This window comes from Vicia villosa, linkage group LG2 (genome assembly GCF_029867415.1).
Source record: "Vicia villosa cultivar HV-30 ecotype Madison, WI linkage group LG2, Vvil1.0, whole genome shotgun sequence".
NCBI classification, from domain to species: Eukaryota; Viridiplantae; Streptophyta; class Magnoliopsida; order Fabales; family Fabaceae; genus Vicia; species Vicia villosa.
The window spans coordinates 215,752,066-215,776,247 of NC_081181.1; the positions used below are offsets into that span (position 1 = coordinate 215,752,066).

Sequence of the window (24,182 nt, forward strand, 5' to 3'; positions counted from 1 at the left end):
GCAAAAAGATTAATATAATTTTAAAATTCACACCCAATATACTAAAAACGGGTGTAAATAAGAAATACGATGGCAATCTTGTAAATAAAGTATCATTTTAAACATTATCAGGTAATAAATTACACCCAATTTTTAAAAACGGGTTTAAATTTAAAATATTATTATAATCAAATCTCAATTACTCCCTTTAAACTAAAAAAAAGGTGTAAATTTATATAAATTTAAAATATTTATTTAATTTTATAACTCAAAATATATAATCTATATGGAATAATAATAAATAAGTTAAATATTATTAACTAAATATTAATGAATCTAAATTTATTAGATGAATAAAATAATCTAATCATATATACTAACAAATTTATTAGACTAAATAAAATAATCTAATTCATAGTATTGAACAAAACTTTCGTTCTACACTCAGTTTTCAACAGACTCTCTTCTAAACCCAGTGTTTTCAACAAATTTAACCAAAAATGGAATCGAAGAACAAAGTCGTATTAGAATTGTTTCTGTTTGTTTCCGCGCGCAGTGCACGAAACCTAGGTTTTCTAGCTTCCCAAAATCGAGGGAACCTTGTTTCAGTTCATTTCCTTCACCAAAACCCTAAATACGAAAAGAACTTACCATTTTTGATCCCCTTGCACCTTGCTTCATCTTCCATTTCTTCATCCTTCGTACCTTCTTCTATTCACACCTATTTCTTATGCTTCACACCGGCGAGCCAGTTAGCCAAGCTGTTCATCGTTAGAGGTAGAATCTCTTCGCTATGTTTCTGTAGATATGATTTACAAATTTCCATTTGTTCATGAATTTTGCTATTGTTGCATAAATTGAGTCAAATTAGTTTTCCATTTGATATGATTTGAGATTTTTCATCAATCACTGACTCTGTACTGTTTGATATGTTTGAATTTGGTGTATTGATTTGTGAACCTTTAGACTGCTTGTTATGAATGAATCTATCTTCGAATTTCGATGTTCATTTTGAAGTAGTAATTCTTGCAATAGAATGTTAGAAAAAGAAATGGTTTAATTGATTCCTTACTTTGTAAAACCGACACCTCTGAAAGAAGGTATGTTTGTGTTAGTTTCGGAAACTGTCTCCGACATTTGTGATTACATTTAATTTATTCATTTTTCAAATTTTTATCGGTGTCAACATGTCAGTGTTGCTGTCGTTTTTGCGATGTCCGTGCTTCATAGACCCCTTATATATTTATTGAACCGGAGGAAAGCTATTATTGAGAGAAATATGAAATGTCTCAGTTTTATAAAATTTCTTGTTTATTGTGGTCTAGTCAAGTTGAATGTAGTTTGTGTTCCATACAAAAAAAGGCTCGTAGAAACATCATAACTTGATTGCAGCTAGTGTTTTCTTTAGATTCCCATTGTATGATTCAACTTGAGATTATGCTAGATTCCTATTGCATTTTTCAAATTCCCTTGCCTCATCCGTTTGCACTAGCTTTTAGATTTATGAAGAAACTGTATATTTTGGAAAGAGGAGGTTTAGAAATTAGTATATGAAATGAATTTTAAATTTGTTTTACATTGAAGTTTAATCTAATGCCCTACTATTTTTACAAGGAGGGGGTCTTCTACTGCGTGCTATCAATATAGCAAGTGTCAAGTTGTGTTAACTGGCATTGAGCCCTAGAAATCCAAAAACAACTGGGATGAAATAGGCTCAAAACGACATTGCGTTATTATAAAATCTGTGCAATCCCACATCAGTAGTAGGTGTCAGAGGAACATTCAAAGCCACCAATATTGAAAATAGATGAAAAAATTAGGCATGATACCCACACATTTTTTCTCTCATTCCATTTGAAAATTCTAATAACAAAAAGCCTAGTTTCTAAGGCTCTTGTCTCCCATCCAATTTTCCATACATGGGCGACGCCTTTGCTAGATCTATTCCCGAGGTAAATTCCCATTGCTTATATAACTTTTCACGGGTTCTCAATCCATCAAATCTTATTGTAACTTCAGAAAGGAATCTAGATGCAAATATTTGTTGATTTTAATATTAGAATATGGATATCCTAACTCACTACATGCTTGGAATGTGAAATTAGATGTTTTTGCATTCAAATTAATGGTAGAGCTTTTTCATGCTGTTTAACAATCATGTGAAATTCGACACATGAGATAAACATGAGCCTGATCCTAAATTTCTCGCCGAGGCCAAAGCTAGTATAAACCAGTCTATAGGAGATGCTCAGCAATCTTCCCAGCCTCTCAAGAAACAATAGTAGGTTGGTGTCCTTAGATTTCTTGGTGGTATACATGAGTTGCTCTATTTATCTTAGGAAGGAGAGGGGAGAATGGGGATGAAGGGAGAAGGTCCTGAATTGTGTGCTGATCACGCTTCTGTTATGAAGTTTGCACACAATCCATCATGTGCTCAACTTATATTTTCAATATGTTAGTTTTGTATCATTTTATTTATACATTTCAGTTCTGAATATTTTTCATAAGATTTTGTTGAAAAAAGTTTTAGCATCCTACTGAAGATGTAATGCATGAGGGTGTTCTGTGGAGTTCAAATGTAGTCTCAGTATTTTGTTACCGACAATTTAAGTGACCGAAAGGTTGATTTAAAAATGGTGGTAAGATTTTTGGAAGCGAAAAAAAAGATTGCGAGGACCACTTATAATTGTTAGTCGACGTGTGGTTTTGGTTTATTTTACAAAGGCTTTCATGTGGTATAGTAAAACACAGAAACCACGTGACTTGTACTATATAGTATTCAAAATATCTAAATATATATATTTTTGTCTCATATATATTGTTGTTCATTATGTTGTTCTGTTCCTTTTCAGTTGGAGACTTATGTTGAAATTGTAATTCCGAAGCTAATCATGTTTATAATCTTTTCCCAGGTACAAATCAAATAAATTTATGGACAAGTATTGTATTGAAGATTGAAGTAAGATAATGTTGTCTTGAAATTTACATGATTTTTTGTTTCTGCTGTTATACTTAATTTTTATGGACAAGTATTGTATTGGAGATTGAAAATGGAAAAAATTGACTACTTTTAGGATGTCATGTTGGGACTCTGTTGCAATGGAAGTACGAGATATGGCGTTATTGAATGCGACCCTATGATAAAGAAGGGCCTTGAAAAGACTGTAAGTGACTTATCTATTATCCTCCAAGAATTGTTTGTACTTAAATTCTACGAGGTTAGTGTTTGTTTATATTCTGTTTGGAAAATGAGCTAATTGTTTTTTCTTTTTATTTTTGTATGATAAATATGAAGCCAGTGGTGTTTATGATGATGTTGAAAATCATAGTGCCCATATGACATGCACTACCTTAGCCTTGTAGGCCTGTCTTTTTTTCTTTCTTGATTAAGATACTAAAGTTGTGACTGTCTTTCCTTATACTTTGGTTGGTATAACTTATAGTTTGGTTTTGAAACATGTCATATAGATGTTCATGTCACTGTTAGACAATATCAGTTCATGGTTTTTTTGTCATTTTAGTAAATTATTGTCTCCTAGTATTGCTTTTGTTCTTTGCAAATTGCAATGAACCAGATGCACCTTTCTTGGCAAATGTTAGTTAGTTTGCTAGCTATTAAAATTTAGATGAATTATGAAGAGAAGTTTGATATTATAAATACATTTTATATGCTAAAAAAATGGAACAACATTTCATTACTATTAAAAAAGTACTACTTAATCACCAGAAAGTATGATATTTGTGAAACTTGAAATTCTCGATCACATGCATAGTAGAAAATGGAGCTAGAAATATTGTCATTAACTTTGGGTGATCATTAGTTAGCCAAAGGCAGAACAATAATAGAGAAAGAATACAATAAGGTAAGGTGTGTCTATTTGTCTAAGAATCATTTCTAAATGCTTAAGCTCATTATAAAAAAATCTAATGATGCATGAGACATGCATCCAATGAGAAGTCAAAAGAAGTGCTTAGAGTTAGGTGAATATGACTAAAGCTAATTATGTGTTTTATTTTGTTTCAATGGCGTCGGCTCAGGTGCTACCGAACAACTCTGCTTCGTCTCGGAAGCAAGAGCATGTGGAAGCTGGCAAGCGTCGGGTATGTGTTTGATTTTGATTTTGTTCGAGATTCTGATTATAGAGTTAGGGATAGTAGTTTTGTGATTGTTTATGTGATGCATTGTTGGATAATGGTGGTTTATATATGTTAATCTTCATTTCCTCTGATAGTTTATGCCTTTTAGCATTATTAATTTGTTATGTTTTTGGATGTAAAAATTTGTCATACACGTGAGTTTCAATTTTCAAAGTCTATATTCTATTATTGTTTTCCTTTTTTTTCTTTCATAGTGAGTAACTATTTGGGTTTTACAGCTGGAGGAGTTTCGTAAAAAGAAAGCCGATGAGCGGGTCAAGAAGGCTACATCTTCTGGCTCTGTGCCAAATTCTGATGCATGCCATTGGAATAGCTTTCGGGTAATCCGGATAAACCGACATGGTTACACCGCGGTGTTGCATTCCTACACAGCATGCCATTTAGACTATGTCATCCGTGTCGTCGTGAAAAGATAAGTCATACATACTTACTCTATTATGTAATGTTTCAAAGTTCTCATACACTTCACTAGTTAGTCATAAGAGCAAAGATTGGTTATGACATGTTTTCATGGTGCTAAGCATGAAGAATTTTCTACTTTAGAACAGGTGGGTTTCACTAGTTATGGTTTAAGCATTTCTTTCTTGGTGTCGATTGTATGATGTTTTGGTGCTTCACTTTTCCTATTTTTTTCCCGATGAATCTGCTCAATTTATTAGATACATTGGTATTTGTAGCTGTTAAATGATTTGGTCATTGGGGATATCTGTAATCTATAGGATTGGTGCAAATGTCTTGAAAGACAAATGTAGTTTATTCTAAGTCCCGTGTTAGTGGGTTTCTAATTTGCAGTATCATAGTTGTCTGTATGGATACAAATCAGTCTCCTGCTTTTTTTTATAATGATTTACTTTTTGTTTTCATAGAGAAGTATCATCAATCAATTAAAATCAGAAATGGAGAACTTACAGCAAGAGATCAAAGCACAATTGGTATGTGCAACACTCCCTATCTATTTGCATAACCATTTTGGAGTTCAAAGCACAACTGGTATGTGCAACACTCCCTATCAGAAATGGAGAACTTACAGCAAGAGATCAAAGCACAACTTGGCAAAAATCTATTTTGATATTTTCGTCCGTAAAACCGAACACAATTAGTTGAAGCACACTTGGAGTGATTTTGTGGATCCCTTTATAAGAAGAGATTATTTTAGTAGTGTCTGACCTGATCAATATGATTTATGACTTGGTGACTGCATTGACAATAAATTTGTCGTGTATTTGCTTCAGATATCAATGCCCCTTGTACTTCTGAACATATATGTTTCATGTGAATTATATTTTTAATCCATGAGATTGTTAACTAGCCAAACCGTACTATGCTCTTGTTTGTACATACAGTCTGCAAGGAATGCTGATGTCCCAGTAATATTTGATGCTGGGGGAATCGATGCACCAATTCCACAAGAATTACTGGATTGTGTTGATATTTTTAGTCCTAATGAAAGTGAACTTGGTCGCCTTACAGGAATGCCAACCGAAAGTTTTGAAGACATTACGCAGGCTGCTCTGAAATGCCATGAATGGGTAAGTTCAAGTAGTACCGTAGGGATAGAGCAGTGGAACTGAGACAATGTGTGGAATTGGTGGAGCTGTCATTGGAACACAACAAGCTTGTTCGGCCTCTTCTTAACTTCAGGCTTTTGAGTTAGATGGTTTTTGTGAATTTGTTTGGACTTCATGTAAAATATATGATTTTGTTAGTTGTTCTTTGCTTCAAATATCTAATCAGTTTTGTTAGTTGTTGCCAACTAGTGAATACATTTATGGGTTGTATGTTGATATACTTTTCTTGATTAATACATAATTCTCCCTTATTTTTTTGTGTAAGATTTTATAGTATTTAAAATATTATTCTTAGTACAAGAAATAAGAAGAAATGAGATAACTAAAATTAGGTGTATTCTAGCATATGAAATAGGGTGTAAATGAAATTAAATATAATATAATTTGTTCATTCATAAAGGGTGTAACTAAGAACGTATTTACACCTGATTTTTATTAAAACAGGGTGTAATTAAGAACGTATTTACACCTGATTTTTATTAAAATAGGGTGTAATTAAAACGTAATTACGCCCAATTACACCCGATTTTTATTAAAACAGGGTGTAATTAAAACGTAACTACGCCAAATTACACCCGATTTTTATTAAAAACAAGGTGTAATTAAAAACGTAATTACACCCGATTTTTATTAAAACAGGGTGTAATTAAAAACGTAATTACGCCCAATTACACCCGATTTTTGTTAAAATAGGGTGTGATTAAAAACGTAATTACGCTCAATTACACCTGATTTTTATTAAAACAGAGTGTAATTTAGAGTGTAACGTAGAATGTATTTACACCCGATATTTTTAAAATAGGGAGTAATTACGAACGTATTTACACCCGTTTTAAACGGGTGTAAATTCGTTATACATTTCTCACCCTGTGGATATACACCCGATTTTTATTAAAAATAATGGGTGTAAATTTAATAAAAAATGGGTGTAAATTAACATTTTTGTACTAGTGTATACAACAGATGAGCTAAATTTATACATAACGGCTCTTTGCTTGCAAAACACACCCGTTGATTTAAAGCAATGGGTTGGAAGTTGGAACAATATGGGATGTGATAATTCTAGTTGAAAAAAGTGCTTAATGTTCTAGTTGAAAAAAAATGCTAAATGACCCACTTAGGAAACTTTCACAAAGTGCATGTATAGAAAATGGAGGTGAATATTTGGAGTGTGTCCACAACTTGACTTCTACACAAAGACACTGTTGTGAAAAACGATACCAATAACAAAGTATAATAGGGAATTAGAGAGGATAAGAAGAACACAATAATTGGTTATAACTGCTATTCTTTCACTTTCTCTTAAAACAAGATTACAAGTTTACAAGAATAACAAATAACCTCTCTCACCCTAAATTAGGATTTGCAGCTTAGCAATGATGAGAGACTAGTATGCTATTTATAATAAAACCTAGCATACTAACTAATGGGCTTTTTCAGCAAGGCCCATTACACAAGCCAACTTAATAAACAAGCTAACTTAACAAATTAGGGTTTAAACACTAAAACCTAATTTAACATGCTAACAACCCTAGCATCTTCGACATCTGCATGCTAGACCCATCTTCGACTACAGCATGCACACTTCGACACCAGCATGTGAACAATCCTTCGACTTCATGCTTAACTCTGTCGAACTGTCGAACCAAGAAGCTACCCTTCGACAATACTAGAGTTCGATCCAATATCTCACAAATCTCCACCTTGGACCTAACTCTACAACGTCAAGGAACAGACTAGCTTTCTTCATGCAGCTTTATCAACTGCATACAGTGGAAAAACTTGCAACTCGGCAATGTCTTGGTGATCATATCAGCAGCATTGTCTTCAGTCGAAACCTTCAGCACTTGGACTTCTCCACGCTCGATTACTCCTCTGACGAAATGCAGCCTCACATCAATGTGCTTAGTTCGCTCATGATAGGCTGAATTCTTCGACATGTGTATTGCACTTTGACTATCACATTTAACAGTGATACCTCGACCTTGAAGTTTCAGCTCCTTTGCAAAACCTTCAAGCCACAATGCTTCTTTCACAGCTTCAGTTAGAGCAATATACTCCGCTTCAGTGGTTGATAAAGCAACAACCTTCTGAAGTGTTGCTTTCCAACTAATTGCAGTGCCAAACATAGTGAAAACATATCCAGAAATAGATTTTCTGGAATCCATACAACCTGCATAATCAGAGTCGACATATCCTTCTATTACTGCTTTACTATCTTCACCCAAGGCTCCACCATAAATTAGGACTCTTTTCAGAGACCCATTAATGTACCTTAAAATCCACTTCAATGCTTGCCAGTGAGCCTTTCCAGGATTCGCCATGTACCTGCTTACAAGACTTACTGCGTATGCTATGTCGGATCTAGTACAGACCATAGCATACATCAAAGAACCGACTATATTAGCATATGGGATGCTATTCATATAGGCTCTTTCGACATCAGTACTGGGACACTGATCAATACTCAGCTTGAATTGAGGGTTTGTTGGAGTCACAACTGGCTTCGAATTTGACATACCAAACTTTTCAAGAATCTTCCGTAGATATGCCTCTTGAGATAAGCATATCTTCGACTTCTTTCTATCTCTCCGAATGTCAATTCCAAGAATCCTGGAAGCAGCTCCCAGATCCTTCATATCGAACTCCTTATTGAGTTCAGCCTTCACCCTCATCACATCTTCAACACTGTTGCTTGCTATGAGAATATCATCCACATAAAGCAACAAAATAACAAATGAATTACCAGGTCGAAATCTGAAGTAAACGCAGTGGTCGAACTGACTTCTAATGAAACTTATGCGTGCCATGAACTTGTCGAATCTCCTATTCCACTGTCGAGGAGATTGTTTCAGCCCATACAAAGATCTCTTTAACTTGCACACATAATCTTCCTTCCCCTTTTCGACATACCCTTCAGGTTGCCTCATCAGGATCGTTTCATCTAGATCACCATACAAGAACGCAGTCTTCACATCCATCTGTTCCAGTTCAAGATCGAACTATGCCACCATGGCAAGCAACATTCGAATGGACCTATGCTTCACAACAGGAGAAAACACATCATTGAAGTCGACACCTTCTTTCTGAGTGAAACCCCTTGCAACTAACCTTGCCTTGTATCTTTTCGACGTCACTCCTTCAATTCCTTCCTTAACTTTGAAAATCCATTTACAGCTGACTAACCTTGCCCCAACAGGTTTCTTGATCAGTTCCCAAGTATGATTATCATGAAGAGATTTCATCTCATCATCCATGGCCTTCAGCCATTCAGTCTTATTTCGACTCCTCATAACTTCCTTATAGTATCTAGGTTCTTCGTCTAGAACCTCACTTGCAGAGATTAAGGCATAAGCTATAAGATCTGCATATCCAAGTCTCTGAGGTGGCTTGATGACTCTTCTCGACCTATCTCTCGACAATAGGTAGTCATCGTTAGTTTCCTCAACTTCAGCATCTTCTGCTTCTTCTTCGACTTCATCTGGGATATGCAATTCAGCATCAACATGCTCCACCTCAACAGGAATCTCTACCTGTTCCAGCTCTTCGTCAGATGTTTCTGTACTTCGACCAACATCATCAATTTTCTTAAAAGCCATTTCAGCTTCATTGAAAACTACATCTCGACTGGTGATACACCTCCTGTGACCTGGCTCTAGGCACCATAGCCTATAAGCTTTGACTCCTTCAGGGTATCCCATGAACATGCATTTCAGAGCTTTAGGTTCGACCTTGTCTTGCCTAATGTGAGCATAGGCTACACATCCAAATACTCTCAGTTTGTCGAGATCTGGTGGATGTCCCGACCAAACTTCTTCAGGTGTCTTCATATCTAACGCTGTCGAAGGACATCTGTTTATCATATATGTTGCTGTCGAAACAGCCTCAGCCCAGAACACCTTCGTTAACCCCGCACTAGTCAACATGCATCTGACTCTCTCCAAAATAGTTCGATTAAACCTTTCAGCCAAACCATTTTGCTGTGGAGTACCTGCAGTAGTTCTACGCCTTGCAATACCAGAGGCAGCACAAAAACTGTCGAATGCCTCATTGCAAAATTCAAGGCCATTGTCGGTTCTCAACCTCTTGACCTTTCTGCCAGTCTGATTTTCAACCAGAGTCTTCCAACTTTTGAAATTCTCAAAAGTTTCATCCTTAGTCTTCTGGATGAATACCCATAATTTTCTGGAATAATCATCTACTATGGATAGAAAATACCTTGCTCCTGAATGTGATGGACACCTTGCAGGCCCCCAAAGATCAGCATGGATGTAATCAAGGGATCCATGTGTTCTTTGTTTGCCTTTGTTGAACTTCACTCTGCAAGATTTTCCAAGTACACAGGGTTCACAAAACTTCAGCTTTTCGACTTTGTCTCCACCAAGCAGATTTTGTTTCCCTAATTCGACCAGGCCCCTTTCACTGACATGGCCCAATCTCATGTGCCAGATTTCTGTTTTCGACAAAGGTTTCGTGGATGCAACATTTGTCGAACCACTTACAACTTCAGCCTCAAGGGTATACAAGCCTTGTTTCTTCACGCCTCTCAAGACTTCCTTCGAACCCTTCATGACTCTTAGGATACTTTTCTCTCCTTGGAAAACATATCCTTTCTTGTCGAATTCACCAAGAGAAAGCAGATTTCTCTTCAAATCAGGAACATACCTGACTTCAGTCAACAACCTTATTGACTCATCATGGAGCTTGAATCTCACAGATCCAACACCTGCAATCTTGCAAGCCTTGTTGTTTCCCAGCAATACTGATCCACCATCTTGATCACATAATTCCTCGAACAAGTCTTTGTTTGGAGTCATGTGCCAAGTGCAACCTGAATCCATAATCCACTCCTTCTTAGAGTCACTGCTTGAAACCACAAGAACATCAGATGATTCGAAATCATCTTGAACAATGGCAGCGTTGCCATTATCCTTACCTCCATGATATTTCAGGCGTTCAGGGCACGCCTTTCTTGTGTGACCCTCCTTCTTACAATGGTAGCATCGAATTCTAGATGCTTCGCCACTGTAAGACTTCGACTGACTTTTGCCTTTCTTCTTGTCGAACTTACCATCCTTTCGTAAGAGTTTTCCTTTAACGGCCAAACCTTCGCCAACAGTCGAAGGTTTATGCTCCTTTCGTTCATTCAAGTCCTTAGAGTACAAGGCTGATTGAACTTCTTCAAACGTCAGGGACTCCCTTCCATACAAGAGAGTTTCTTTGAAGTGAGCATGTGATCGAGGCAAAGAACACAATAGTAACAGCGCTTGATCTTCATCATCGATCTTCACATCAATATTTTCAAGATCAAGAATCAGCTTGTTGAACATATCCAACTGCTCAGCCAACACTTTGTCTTCAATCATCTTGAATGAATACAAAGCTTCCTTCAGGTAGAGTCGATTTACCAGCGATTTGGTCATATACAAACTTTCAAGTTTCACCCATAACCCTGATGCCGTCGTCTCCTTTGATACCTGTCGGAGATCCTTATCACCAAGGCTCAACAAAATTGCGCTGTGTGCTTTCTCGATCATATTCGTCTTCTCCGCTGCCGTCAATTCTGCATTCATGGCTGCCTCTCCCTTCAACGCTTCCAAACAACCCTGCTGAACCAGTAGGGCTTTCATCTTCAAGCGCCACAGACCGAAATCATTCACTCCGGTGAACTTTTCAATCTCATACTTTGTTGAAGGCATCTTCTCCACGCTCACCGCACCAATTTGTTGTGAAAAACGATACCAATAACAAAGTATAATAGGGAATTAGAGAGGATAAGAAGAACACAAGAATTGGTTATAACTGCTATTCTTTCACTTTCTCTTAAAACAAGATTACAAGTTTACAAGAATAACAAATAACCTCTCTCACCCTAAATTAGGATTTGCAGCTTAGCAATGATGAGAGACTAGTATGCTATTTATAATAAAACCTAACATACTAACTAATGGGCTTTTTCAGCAAGGCCTATTACACAAGCCAACTTAATAAACAAGCTAACTTAACAAATTAGGGTTTAAACACTAAAACCTAATTTAACATGCTAACAACCCTAGCATCTTCGACATCTGCATGCTAGACCCATCTTCGACTACAGCATGCACACTTCGACACCAGCATGTGAACAATCCTTCGACTTCATGCTTAACTCTGTCGAACTGTCGAACCAAGAAGCTACCCTTTGACAATACTAGAGTTCGATCCAATATCTCACAGACACTTTGGGTCGATTTGGGTCTTATGAATCACTCTCTCATCTTCTCAATGCATTAATCATTTAACTCTAAGGTGTTTAGAAGGATTTACCAATCATTCTCTTTGTTTTACTGAATTTGTTTTTCTAGAAAACCTTCATTCTTTGCATAAATAGTGAAAAAAATTGTTTTAAAATGACTTAAATTTTGAAAAGAGTTCTAGGGTGTTTCGACTTAAACACCCCACATTTCTGGCATTACCAAAAACTTTAACTTTTGCAAAGAAATTAATTTTAAGGAAAAACATCTAATAATCTCCACATTTCCTTCAAATTGATATTGCTGACAATTTTCCAATCAGTTACCTTGTTGCTTTCTCCCTACTTGAATTACTCTTCGACAAAATAGATCAAGTCCAAACAATACTTGAACTTTTATCTATGCAATGGTTTCGTGAACTCAACTGCCAAATTATCTTCGAAAGCTACATTCTCAATCACAATTTCCTTCGACTCGATTGCGTCCCGTATAATTGTAAACAGATGTCGATGCGCTTTGTCCTTACTTAATAAACTTGATGATTAGTCAAGTGAATAAAACTTTAATTATCACAATGTATCCTCAAACATCTTTTAGGGATATAAACTCCCAAATCACGCTTCTTAACTACATAACTTTTTTTGGCTTCACATGATATCCATCCTTAGGATGTTTTTAACTTCACTAAGATTTTTCATCTCAAACTCTTCTATTCAAAGTCTTCTTGGGCATGTCTATCTCTTCCTTGCTAGATCTTGTTATAAAGATATCGTCATTATATAGAAGTAGGTAGATAATGACTCCTTCATTCCTCTTTAATATATACACACAATTATCATAACCACTTCTCATAAACAATGCTTTAGAATAAATTCATCAAAACGACAATACCATTGCCCAGGATGTTGCTTTAACTCGTACAAATAGTTATTATAAAAGATACACCTTAAACTTGTCCTCTATGAAACCTTCAGATCATCTTTTTATGGTCTCATTGTAAGAAAACCATTTTGACATCCATTGTCCCAACTCAAGACTGTATTGATTTACAACTTCTAAAAGTAAACTTATACACAAGGTTTTACTAGTGGTGAAAAGATTTCACAGTAATCAATTACACCTCTTGAGTAAAACTATTTTTAATTCTTCATCATAACATCTATACATTTTTTTTTTGAAAGATTCATTGAAGTCCACAAGCTCAAAGTTTATAAACATTGCAAAGTGTACTAATTCACCACCATCATCAATGTCACAATCAAGAATTATAAAACATCTTTTTAACAAATTCTACTTACAAAAATGTTGCATATATTCACGAATAAATGTATAAAATAAAATCATAAAAAATTGAAATGACTATAATTAACTTAAAAAGGACGGGTTTAAGGCGAGACAGGATGAACGAATAGGTAGGGTAGGCTTTGGCGGGCGGCGGGTTTTGCCGGAGCGGACTTTGGTAGGCGGCAGACTCAAAATCCTCACCCAACCTGTCATTTTATGGCAGGTGTGCGGGTCCGCCTAATGGACCACGACCCGTTTTGTCATCCCTAATTTTACCCTTTATCAACTATTTTCAATAATTTATGAAATAATAGAAGTTTCAATAAGGTGATTTGGTTGAGGTGTTACGGGCTTGGTGTGTAGCATCTTGCCTATTTGTTTTTAGGAATGGTGTGACGGGGATCTCTTATGGCAACAATCTTCGAGAGAGATATCACTATCACATTCGCCTCCAGAGTGAGGATGAGAGTTGTAGGCCTAAGGACAATAGTATCATAGCAATCTAGAAGCCTTCATGTATTATGTAGTGGCATTGTCGAGAATTGTATTTTGTAGCGCTGTAGTACCTCTAGTTGTGTAACAACTCCCGACCTAGTTTTTTTATTGATTTTCGTCTATATGCAGGAGTCTCTCATTCATAAGGTGTACACGCTTTATTAGAATTTTACTTTCGATCATATTTTTCTATATACAAAACCTAAATTTTAGATTTTACTAGAAAAATTGAAGGTCAAGATAAATATCTACAAAACCTAAATTTTGATTTTACTTAAAAAAATTGAAAGTCAAAATAAGTATTTACATTTTTTAAACATTGATAAATGCCTACATCTATAATATATATTAAAATAGACTCCCAATTTGCCACATAAAATTATTTTTGCCAAATCACTCATACTCCCATGTGGCATCTTCTTAAATGCATCTTTACTTTTCAAATGTCAAAATCATATCAAGATTGTATTTGAGGTCACGAGTTCGAATCTTAAAAAATGCAAAAAATATATTAACCTATATTGTCATAAAACTTATAAAGTAATATTTCTATTGTTCTTTCAGTTAATTTTTAATTATAAAATTAAAAAATAAAAAATATATCAACCTAATAACTACTTATATATTCTCATAAAACGTATACAATAATATTTTTATTTTCTTTACAGTTATTTTTTAATTAATAAAATCAAAATAAAAAAATTTACATATCTTTTTTCATATGATATATTAGTAACCTAATAACTATTTATATATTTTCATGAATTTTATAAAACAATATTTTTATTTTTTTTAATATTTTTTTTAATTATAAAATTAAAAAATACAAAAATATATTGACATAATAACTATTTACATATTCTCATAAAGTAATATGTTTATTTTCCGTGTAATTATTTTTTAATTAATAAACAAAATTTACATGTTTTTTCATATAATATATTTAAAATAATTTTAACTTCTTTCTTCTTTTTAAAATAAAATATCACACTACTCTTTCATTATACTATTTACAATAAATAATAGTCTTATGACAACACGATTGTTACTTTTAATATTTGATATTAAAATCACTTAGAAAAAACTCAAATACAATAAAATACATATATTATTTTCTTATATATGACTAACATACTCGAGATTCAATTCATTACAATATTTTATTCTTATTATAAGAAATATTTTTAAAAATGTGAATTTAAAACTCATTTTGAACTAAAAATTCTAACAAACACAAGAATCACTCCTACTAAATATACTTAATTAACTAAGTATAATTTCTAAAATTCATCGCTTCTTAAAAGACAAATTTACGCATTTTGTTCCTATTTGAGGTCATACATTCAAATCTTAACAACTACAAAATTATATTATTTTAAAAATTATTTTTTAACATTAAAATAATAAAAATTTATAATTTAATATTCATATATCATTTATATAAAATCATTTTATTTTTTTAAAAAATAATTTTATTTAACATTCATAAAGTAATATTTAAAAAATTATTTTACTTATTTTAATTACATAAAATATAAAAAATAAATTAAACACACGCCCGGGTGATATCCTAATTTCATTAAAAATAGAAAGAAAGAAAAAAGCATTGAGAAAATTTATTTTCTTCAAAAAATACATTTCCAAAACCAATAGTAGCACCTAAACAAAATATAGAATTTTGTGATTAAAAAAAAGAGAGAGTAGAAAAGTCATAGTAACAATGAGAGTAAAGTCAATCTCAAGCTCTAACAAACTCTAACACCAACAGAACTAGAAACATGAAACCAAGATTCACATTCTCCATCAAAACCCAACTACTCCTCTTTCTCTATTATTCTTCTCTAATCCACTTCTCATCAACCCTCAAACCACCCCCACTTCCAATTCTACCCCTCCCAAATTCCTTCCAGCTCCAATGGCAAAACGACCAAATGTCCATTTTCTTCCACTTCGGAACCAACACCTTCACCGACGCCGAATGGGGTTCCGGACACGCCGACCCAACCATCTTCAACCCTACCAACCTCAACGCGTCTCAGTGGATTCACGTTGTCAAAGAATCTGGATTCTCTCGGGTTCTGTTAACAGCGAAACATCATGATGGGTTTTGCTTGTGGCCGTCTGAGTACACTGATTATTCTGTGCGGTCGAGTGGTTGGAGAAACGGGAAGGGTGATGTGGTGGCTGAAGTTGCGGATGCTGCTAGAGAGGCTGGTGTTGGGTTTGGGGTTTATCTTTCGCCGTGGGATCGGCATGAGGAGTGTTATGGGGATACTTTGCGGTATAATGAGCATTATTTGGCACAAATGAATGAGTTACTTACTAGGTGAGTATTATAGATCTCGGGGGTTCCGAGATCGAATTCTGATATCAATTAATCATAAGAAATTCCAACCTCATTGTTACAATAATTAGTTATTTTCTGGTTATCAAGCTAGTTACTATGATTGTTGTGTGTGTTAATATGATTAGTAAGCTGTTTTGTTTTCCATTTAACATTCTTGTTATTGAGGCATTGTTTGGATTGATAGAATGGGATGGAATGTAGGGGTATGAAATGAAATTGAATTAAATTCCATTGTTTGGAGTAGTTAAAATCGGATGAAACGGAGCAGAATGGAGGGGTATGATTTCATCACTTACCACCATAGTTCTTACTCTCTGATTTGGGCGGGATGAATAACTTATCTTGTTCCCTCGTAAAATATCCAAACGATGGAATAGAATCTCCATTTGGTTCATTCCTTTCTGCTCCGTTCAATTTAAGATATCCAAACTTAGCCTAAAGAAAAGGGGGTTGTTCTTGTAATCCAGAGTTTGTCTTTAGATAAGTAAAGTTTAGCCAATAATGATTTTAGCAATGGATCAAATTTGGGTGTTCCTAATTGATTCGGTTTTAAATGAAGCTCATTAACAACGCGAGTCCAACCACTTGGTTAGGGTTTAGGTGTGCAGGGATTTTAACTCCTGAAACGATTTAAGAATGAGTACATCCTGTTTACTTTAGAACCATGCTAGCTTTATAGGAATTTCTTAGAACTAGATTTCTTTTTATATTCGTGAAGTTGATATTTATGAATGGTTTGGTTAGACTGATATGGATTCTTCTCCTCCTCATGTTAATAGTGAATCTTTTTTTTACTCATTATTACTGTGAGTTAGTATAATATACATTTGATTTTTTGATTTAATAACCATTGCATTTAAACCAGGTATGGGGAAATAAAGGACGTTTTTCTTGATGGTGCGAAAGGAGGAGGAGAGAAGAACATGAAATATTTCTTTGAGAGTTGGTTTTCTCTCATTCACCAACTTCAACCAGGTGCCATCATTTTCTCCGATTCCGGTCCTGACACGAGGTGGGTTGGTAATGAAAATGGAGTTGCTGGATCCACTTGTTGGTCTCTTTTCAACAGTTCCGTCATTCAAATTGGCGGCGGTGACAACGATCCTCGGTGAGTTCTTTTCATACCAACACTTATCAATCATCATCATATAATTAATCCATTTTCATAAAACAAGTCATGGTGTTGAATCTTTGTTGTATTATTCATCCACCTGAATTAAAAGGATTTAACTTATTCTGATTTAGAGGATTTATTATAAATAAGGGCTTATATGATAAGCGCTTATAATTTAGTTGTTTATCCAAACAGGATTTAAGATAACTACTTATCAATGTTTTGGGGAATCTAACAGATACCAAAGTCAAGGAGATCCATTTGGTTCTGAATGGGTGCCTGCTCTTTGTGATGTCTCTATCAGACCTGGTTGGTTTTGGCATGCTTCAGAACATCCAAAATCTGCAAAGAAACTACTCGAAATATACTATAAATCGGTCGGTCGAAACTGTAAGCTATTACTGAACGTCCCCCCAAATTCTTCAGGTCTTATTTCCCCCGAGGATATCCAAGTTCTTCGAGAGTTCAGAGAACTTCGTCGCTCCATATTTTCCCATAATTTGGCTGCAAGCGCTTTCCTTAATGCAAGCAGCACAAGAGGAGGAATCCGAGATTCTCGGTTTAGTCCCTACAAAGTTCTTGAAGAAGATATACAAACTTATTGGGCTCCTGAGGAGAACCAATCTAAATGGATATTGTACATAAATCTCAAAGAACTAGTATCCTTTAGTGTTCTGAAACTTCAAGAACCTATTCATATGGGACAAAGGGTGATTCAGTTTCATCTCGAGGCACTGAACCGAGACGGTTTTTGGAAGAGAGTTGTAAATGGCACTACAATTGGATATCAGAGGCTGTTGCTGTTTCAAAAACTAAAATCTCAGTATTTGAAGCTAGTTGTTGACAAGTCTAGGGCAGACCCTTTGATATCTTACTTAGGAATCTACTTGGATCCAGTTACAGTTTTGAGTGAGGACATGCCTGGTAAAAAATCCGGTACCTATTTCAACGGAACTCAAGTTCTTCGCAGTATCACGAATAATAGTTTTCGAAGTGCTTCAATGTAAACTCTTACCATACTGATTTGTTTGTATAATTGTAACATATGAAACCATTTTGAATGGATTGTACACATACCATCAGGGTCAAGTGCTGGTTTGCAGTTTGTTTTTGATATTTTCTACTTCCCACATAATCAGCCATGCATACCCGTAGTCTAAGGCTTGGAAGCATTTCATGACATTGTTTTGAATATATTTGTTTTAGAATTCAATTTCAACTGAAGAAAATCGAGTACAAAGTTATGCATGATTTGATAACAATGGTCGATGATTTACTTCAAAATCTTCTAACACAATTTATGAGATAGTAGAAGCAGGAACGCGAAAAACTAGAAAAGAACAATTATATTTCATTCACCATTCCAATGTACACAAGTTAAAAATCATTATTCTGTTTACTACTTCGAAGTGATTTTGGATTTGTGCATAGCATCATATAGGAGAAACATTATCTCCTCCCTTTGTCCTTACTAGTTTCCCTTGCATCCAATCTTGTAACATCTGAAGTGCAGCTTTTGGTTGATCCATAGGAACCATGTGACCAGCCTCTTTCACCTATTATGCCAAAAAAGAGAGTTAGGCACAAGTGAATCTATAGCTTCAAGGCACCGACATTTGTCGAACACCAAACACATTTTTAATCTGAAGTGTTAGTGTTGCCTAAACATTTGCATACATGTATGAATACATCCTTAAACACAAACCTTGAGGAAAGCAAGAGGTCCATGGGTTTTCAGACTTCCCGATTCTTTTCTATCAACCAAATATGGTGTTATAGGAGACTTCTCAAATTCTTTTTGACCTGACCACTCCATGGCATCAACCCACCTTGAATTCCCTACCAAATTAAAAGCACATTTATTATTCTAACCAGCAATTTTGGTTCAAAATCATCTGAGCTTAATTGAAGAGCTTCAGTTAAGGACGAATCGATCAAAAGAGTCTGAGTTCAAGTCGAGCCATTTCCTATGAACCGAAGGCGTTAAGACCAAAAAGTTAATTGAATTTACCAAGCCAATTGCAAATGAGATCTTCTTCTCCAGCATACACAAGCAACTTGATTCCATCCTCAAGAAGAGCAGGAATACCAACTTCAAGATTTTTCATCCAATCCTCCATCATGGCACTGTATACTGTGCTACTACAAGAAACAAATTCCAAGTCCCCAACACCTAAAGCTTTTCTGACTGTATCCATGTTCAAGAATGTCTCCACATTGGAGAAGTCATAACAAAGACTTCCCTCACATTGTTTTCTAATGTCATAGTACTGCAGTTCAAATAACAAAACACATTAGTGAAATCAAACTTCTTTTTTATTTATAGTACCTTTTCTCTTTCGATATCATACATTAATGTTGCCGGCGATTTCCATGATGTCATTGAATATGCCACTGCAAATTCTCCTTGCAGTCATGCACGCTTCTCCGCCTTTAGTCCCTAACAAATCAAGTCCAAAGTAAGAGTGTCAATGAAGAAAAATAACACGTGACTTGCGCAACAAGTTAGTATAATTTATGACTGAGAAAGGGAAAAAGAGAATTCAAAATGTTATACCACAAGCCTCTATAGCTTTTTGACATGGTGGAACCAACTTATTGATTCTGTCATGTTCAAATTTATTAATTAATCCGTTGTCTAATGCAAAATCTGTATATGCCTTGTACTGAATTTCAGGATTGGTTAATCCATTACCAATAGCAAAACCCTGTTTATTTCAAAAGGGTTACCAATTAGTTTACATTATATTGATATTATTACATTATATGACAATGTAATAATAATAATAATAATAATAATAATAATAATAATAATAATAATAATAATAATAATAATAATACCTTAAGATTTATATGAATTCCTTCTTTTGCTTTGTTTCCTTGGTGAACCCTTGATGCAAAAGCTGGAATGTAATGTCCAGCATACGATTCTCCGGTAATATAAAAGTCGTTCTTAGTGAACTGAGGATGTTCCTTGAAAAATGCCTGTCATTGTAAAATTTAGTCGATCTTGTTATGAGATTAGTTCAAAAAGAGGTTATTTTCTTTAATTATTGAGCAAATCGCATTACCTGCAAGAAGTCGTACAGATCATTGCTAACACCGTCTTCGTCGTGACGAATGTCGGTATCATCGGTGGTATAGCTGAAACCTGTTCCAGTTGGTTGGTCTACAAATAAAATATTTGATGCCTACAAAAGAGAGAAAAAAAATGCATATATGAGTGACTTCTGCAGCACCAACACCTCTGAACAAAAATGTGTCCGATTACTTTATTCGTTTTTTCAAAATAGTCCTGGTGTCAATACTTCATAGTAAGTGAGAAATAATAGGTACCTTATCCCATCCATATTCATTCCAAACAAGGGACAGGTTCTTGGAAAACTGAAAAGGACCATTTTCATAAAACATAGCAATTTCACTACTGCATCCTGGACCTCCGGTTAACCATATAACAACAGGGTCGTCTTTCTTGTTCCGAGATTCGAAGAAAAAATAGAACATCCTGCAATTCATAGAACAAATTGTTCAACGGAAACATGTCGATGCAGACATTGATATTATGACACGGGATGACAATGTAAAAAATATTTACCTTGCGGCTTTGGTATTAGGAAGACGATAATACCCTGCATGATGACCGAGTTCATCAACAGAAAGACCAGAATGAGAAAAACCAGGAAAAGTGAACTTCTTCTCGACGATATTTCCAGGAGCATTATGAGGATCATTCTGTGGTGTGTTAATGGAATCTTTTGGAAAAAGATTAAGTCCTCTTATGAGATTTTCTGCTTGTAAGTTTCCCAAGGATGATGCAGTTGGAGATGAGAATGAAGGTGAAATGGAGAAGAGGAAGAACAACAACATTGGGAAAGACAGACACATTTTGAGGAAGTTTAAGGATGATGATGATGATGCCATGTTGGTTTGTTTTTGGATGAAAGAATGAAGAAAAGGATTGAATTTATAGTGTTTGGAAAGTTGAGTTGAGTGTGATAGGGTTAAACAGTTTCCAACAATTTTTAAGTTGCTTTATCTTTTGAAATACCCTACAAGGCTACAATACTTGCAAACAAATTCTTGGGTTTAATTTCAAAATCTTATGACTATATTAGTGTCAGCACTTGTCACTATTATAAATATAGATTTAATAGAAATTGAAATAAAACTCTAATAATTTTAACAAATCAACAATGGAAATTCATTCACAGGTAAGACTTTTTAAACCGTCAGTATATTTCAATTAAATTTATTTTCATATACCTTAAATTGAGTTCCTAATAATTAAATTTGATATTTGTAAGCAATTAAATATACCTTAAATTGAGTTCCTAATAATTAAATTTGATATTTGTAAGCAATTAATTGATAGGTTTTGTAGATTAAGATTTAGAGATATGAACTTGTTTGTTTTACCTTTTAAAAAAATATTTCTTTTTTATATATTTAAAAATAATTCTTATAAAACCTTTTTTTAAATAAAAATGTTATTTTAAACTATTTTTTAGAATTAATTTAATGATTAATTTGACCTGCAATAGCATAAATATAGATATTAAAAATTAAATTATAGTCAAAATTGTACATATTTTTTTTCGACAAAAACATTTAATATTATAAAATTTACTTTTAGAAAAAAGCTGAAACAATGTGATGATGAGTAATAGATTCTGTCTAATTCATTCTAACTCTTAGAGTGTGTCTGGATGAAGTATTTTAATGAGGGAAAATAATTTTTTGAGGGAATTAAAAATAATTTGACCAATATTCATTGTTTGGATGAAAAATATGGAGAATTGTTAAAATGATATAACTTTAAGAAATATTTTATTTAAGTTAAATTTAAAGAATTTCAAATGACACCAAAAAGTAAAGAATTTGAAATTGCTCCATAACTTGTGTGTTAAATTGTTTATTATTAATTTTTTAAAATTTTGCAAAATGATTCTTATATTTTGTTAAAATTATAAATTTATCCCAAATTTTTTCATAAAATTGCAAATAAATCCTAATAATTTTCCAAATTTACAAAATGGTCCCTTAAATTTTTCAAAAATTGTAAATTAGTCCCTATTTTTCATATTTTAAATTTGGCCCAAAAATTTTTAAATTGATGAAAATGACCAAAAAATTTAACAATGAATCATTTTAATACTTCATCCAAACAAATGAATTTAAAATTGAATGATTTTCAATTGAATTATTTGAATTGCTTAGAATTTTAAATTTCCTTAAAATTATTAATTGTCCCATCCAAATACACTCTAAATTCCATTTTAAATATAAAATAACAATAGTTTGTCCTTGAACATTTTTAGAGACTAAATAAATACAGAAATGTTTTTTTTGTCAATAAAGAAATATTTCTTTAAAGTACCAAAATTTCATGGCATCAATTTTTTTCTCATGCCATATTTATGACGTCTTTATGTATAAAAAAGTGATTCAACATAAAAAGAAAATCTTAAACATTAAGCTTCTGAAATCAATATCCAAAACTCACATGTGAAAGCCCCTTTAACTAGTAATGACTAGATCGAATATTTTTCACGAAAACATAAATTATATGAGCAATGATTACGTGATCAAATGTATATTAGACAAATTTTATATAAAAAAGTGTACATATTACAATAAAAGAAATTAGTAATTATGTTAAAATTGTTTCAAAAATCACATGTTCTGTATATGTGAAGCTAGAAAATGAAAGTGTAGCGTGTACGATATGATATTGGTGCCTTAAGTGAAAAATGCCCATTTTATTATTGATTTTTATTAATTATATTTTTTTTCTTAACGATGATGTAACTTGTAAGTATGAGTGGCGTAAAAGATCATCAACACACTCTCTCTATCTATATAAATACACAAAAACATTTCTGTCAAATCAATACCTATACGCATAAAATGGTTGCTATTTTGCGTCAAGTCCATAATCCTTAAGAGCATCTTCAATGGTGGTATTTTCTTTTGAGTTCTCCACCTAGACATGCCACATCATAGTACCATTGCATTGCAATGCAACTAAGACCATCTCCAATGGTAGTTCCTTCTAATAAGTTCTCCACCTAGACATGCCACATCATAGTACCATTGCATTGCAATGCAACTATGAAAAAATTGTGGTACCCAATCAAATTAGTTTATGAGATAAAGTTGTGGGCTCAATAATAACTTTTTAGAATTATACAATTAAAATAAAAATTATAAAAATTATTTTAAGATGATGTGGCTAGTGGGACCCATAAAGAACCCAAAAATAGGTTGCACCATTGGAGATGCTCTAAGAAAAAATTGTAGTACCCAATCAAATTAGTTTATGAGGTAAAGTTGTGGGCCCAATAATAACTTTTTAGAATTATACAATTAAAATAAAAATTATAAAAATTATTTTAAGATGATATGGCTAGTGGGACCCATAAAGAACCCAAAAATGGGTTACACCATTGGAGATGCTCTAAGGAAAGGCACAAGATCTACCTCAACTAAATAACACATGGAATAGGTGGAATGGTGAGGATCCTAACTCCCTTTTTCAAGTTTACTTAAGTTTAGAAATGAGTTAGTCCACTTAGAAAAAAAGAAAAGAAATGAGTTAGTCCCATCAAAATTAAGTAGAATTAGACCATTTGACGTTTTACTAATTCAACCATTTATTATTATCAAAATATATTAATTATCAAACAATAAAGTTTTTCATAAATTTTAAATTTATAGATATATAATGTAACAATCAATATTTACCTATATTTTAAAAATATTATTATACATTTTTGAAATTAATGACATATCAAATAAATTTAAAATTTATAAGTATTTATAAAGTTGATATACTTGCTAAGAACTTTTTATTAGACAATTGGATTAGTAAAATTTACAATTTATAATGAGTTATTAAGTAGAATAATTTATTTTTGAGTTGCTCTCATAATCAATGTAACTCTCTCATACTCTACGTCTTCACGATGCATATTTTCATTATTATCGTTAATATATGGTTGTGC

General features: G+C 33.6%; 3 protein-coding genes across 3 annotated transcripts; 2 read left to right on the plus strand and 1 right to left on the minus strand.

Moving 5' to 3' along the window:
* Window positions 1-487: 487 nt before the first annotated feature.
* Window positions 488-5,902, plus strand: LOC131648230 (ribokinase-like). The gene is made up of 5 exons (XM_058918006.1): window positions 488-756; window positions 2,892-2,938; window positions 3,054-3,143; window positions 4,018-4,080; window positions 5,481-5,902. The coding sequence occupies exons 3-5, from the start codon at window positions 3,060-3,062 to the stop codon at window positions 5,706-5,708; spliced, it is 375 nt and encodes a 124-aa protein (XP_058773989.1). The 5' UTR covers window positions 488-756; window positions 2,892-2,938; window positions 3,054-3,059; the 3' UTR covers window positions 5,709-5,902.
* Window positions 5,903-15,426: 9,524 nt separating this feature from the next.
* LOC131653861 (alpha-L-fucosidase 1-like) lies at window positions 15,427-18,371 on the plus strand. The gene is made up of 3 exons (XM_058924179.1): window positions 15,427-16,043; window positions 16,930-17,172; window positions 17,417-18,371. Exons 1-3 carry the CDS (start codon window positions 15,496-15,498, stop codon window positions 18,183-18,185), a joined length of 1,560 nt encoding a protein of 519 aa, XP_058780162.1. The 5' UTR covers window positions 15,427-15,495; the 3' UTR covers window positions 18,186-18,371.
* A 138-nt stretch (window positions 18,372-18,509) lies between these two features.
* On the minus strand, window positions 18,510-21,136 carry LOC131653862 (serine carboxypeptidase-like). Its single transcript, XM_058924180.1, has 9 exons — window positions 20,774-21,136; window positions 20,515-20,683; window positions 20,250-20,369; window positions 20,020-20,163; window positions 19,736-19,886; window positions 19,530-19,618; window positions 19,190-19,448; window positions 18,884-19,017; window positions 18,510-18,734 (listed from the first exon to the last, which is right to left on the minus strand). The coding sequence occupies exons 1-9, from the start codon at window positions 21,097-21,099 to the stop codon at window positions 18,612-18,614; spliced, it is 1,515 nt and encodes a 504-aa protein (XP_058780163.1). The 5' UTR covers window positions 21,100-21,136; the 3' UTR covers window positions 18,510-18,611.
* Between the last annotated feature and the right edge of the window lie 3,046 nt (window positions 21,137-24,182).

Coding starts and splice junctions, on each gene's coding strand:
- LOC131653861 (XM_058924179.1), top strand. CDS start 15,496: ATGAAACCAAGATTCACATTCTCCATCAAAACCCAACTACTCCTCTTT. Junction 16,044..16,929: donor ATGAATGAGTTACTTACTAG/GTGAGTATTATA, acceptor CATTTAAACCAG/GTATGGGGAAATAAAGGACG. Junction 17,173..17,416: donor GGCGGTGACAACGATCCTCG/GTGAGTTCTTTT, acceptor GGAATCTAACAG/ATACCAAAGTCAAGGAGATC.
- LOC131653862 (XM_058924180.1), bottom strand. CDS start 21,099: ATGGCATCATCATCATCATCCTTAAACTTCCTCAAAATGTGTCTGTCT. Junction 19,887..20,019: donor GAATTCATATAAATCTTAAG/GTATTATTATTA, acceptor TGAAATAAACAG/GGTTTTGCTATTGGTAATGG. Junction 18,735..18,883: donor GACCTCTTGCTTTCCTCAAG/GTTTGTGTTTAA, acceptor TTGGCATAATAG/GTGAAAGAGGCTGGTCACAT.
- LOC131648230 (XM_058918006.1), top strand. CDS start 3,060: ATGTTGGGACTCTGTTGCAATGGAAGTACGAGATATGGCGTTATTGAA. Junction 3,144..4,017: donor AGAAGGGCCTTGAAAAGACT/GTAAGTGACTTA, acceptor GCGTCGGCTCAG/GTGCTACCGAACAACTCTGC. Junction 4,081..5,480: donor TGGAAGCTGGCAAGCGTCGG/GTATGTGTTTGA, acceptor TTGTACATACAG/TCTGCAAGGAATGCTGATGT.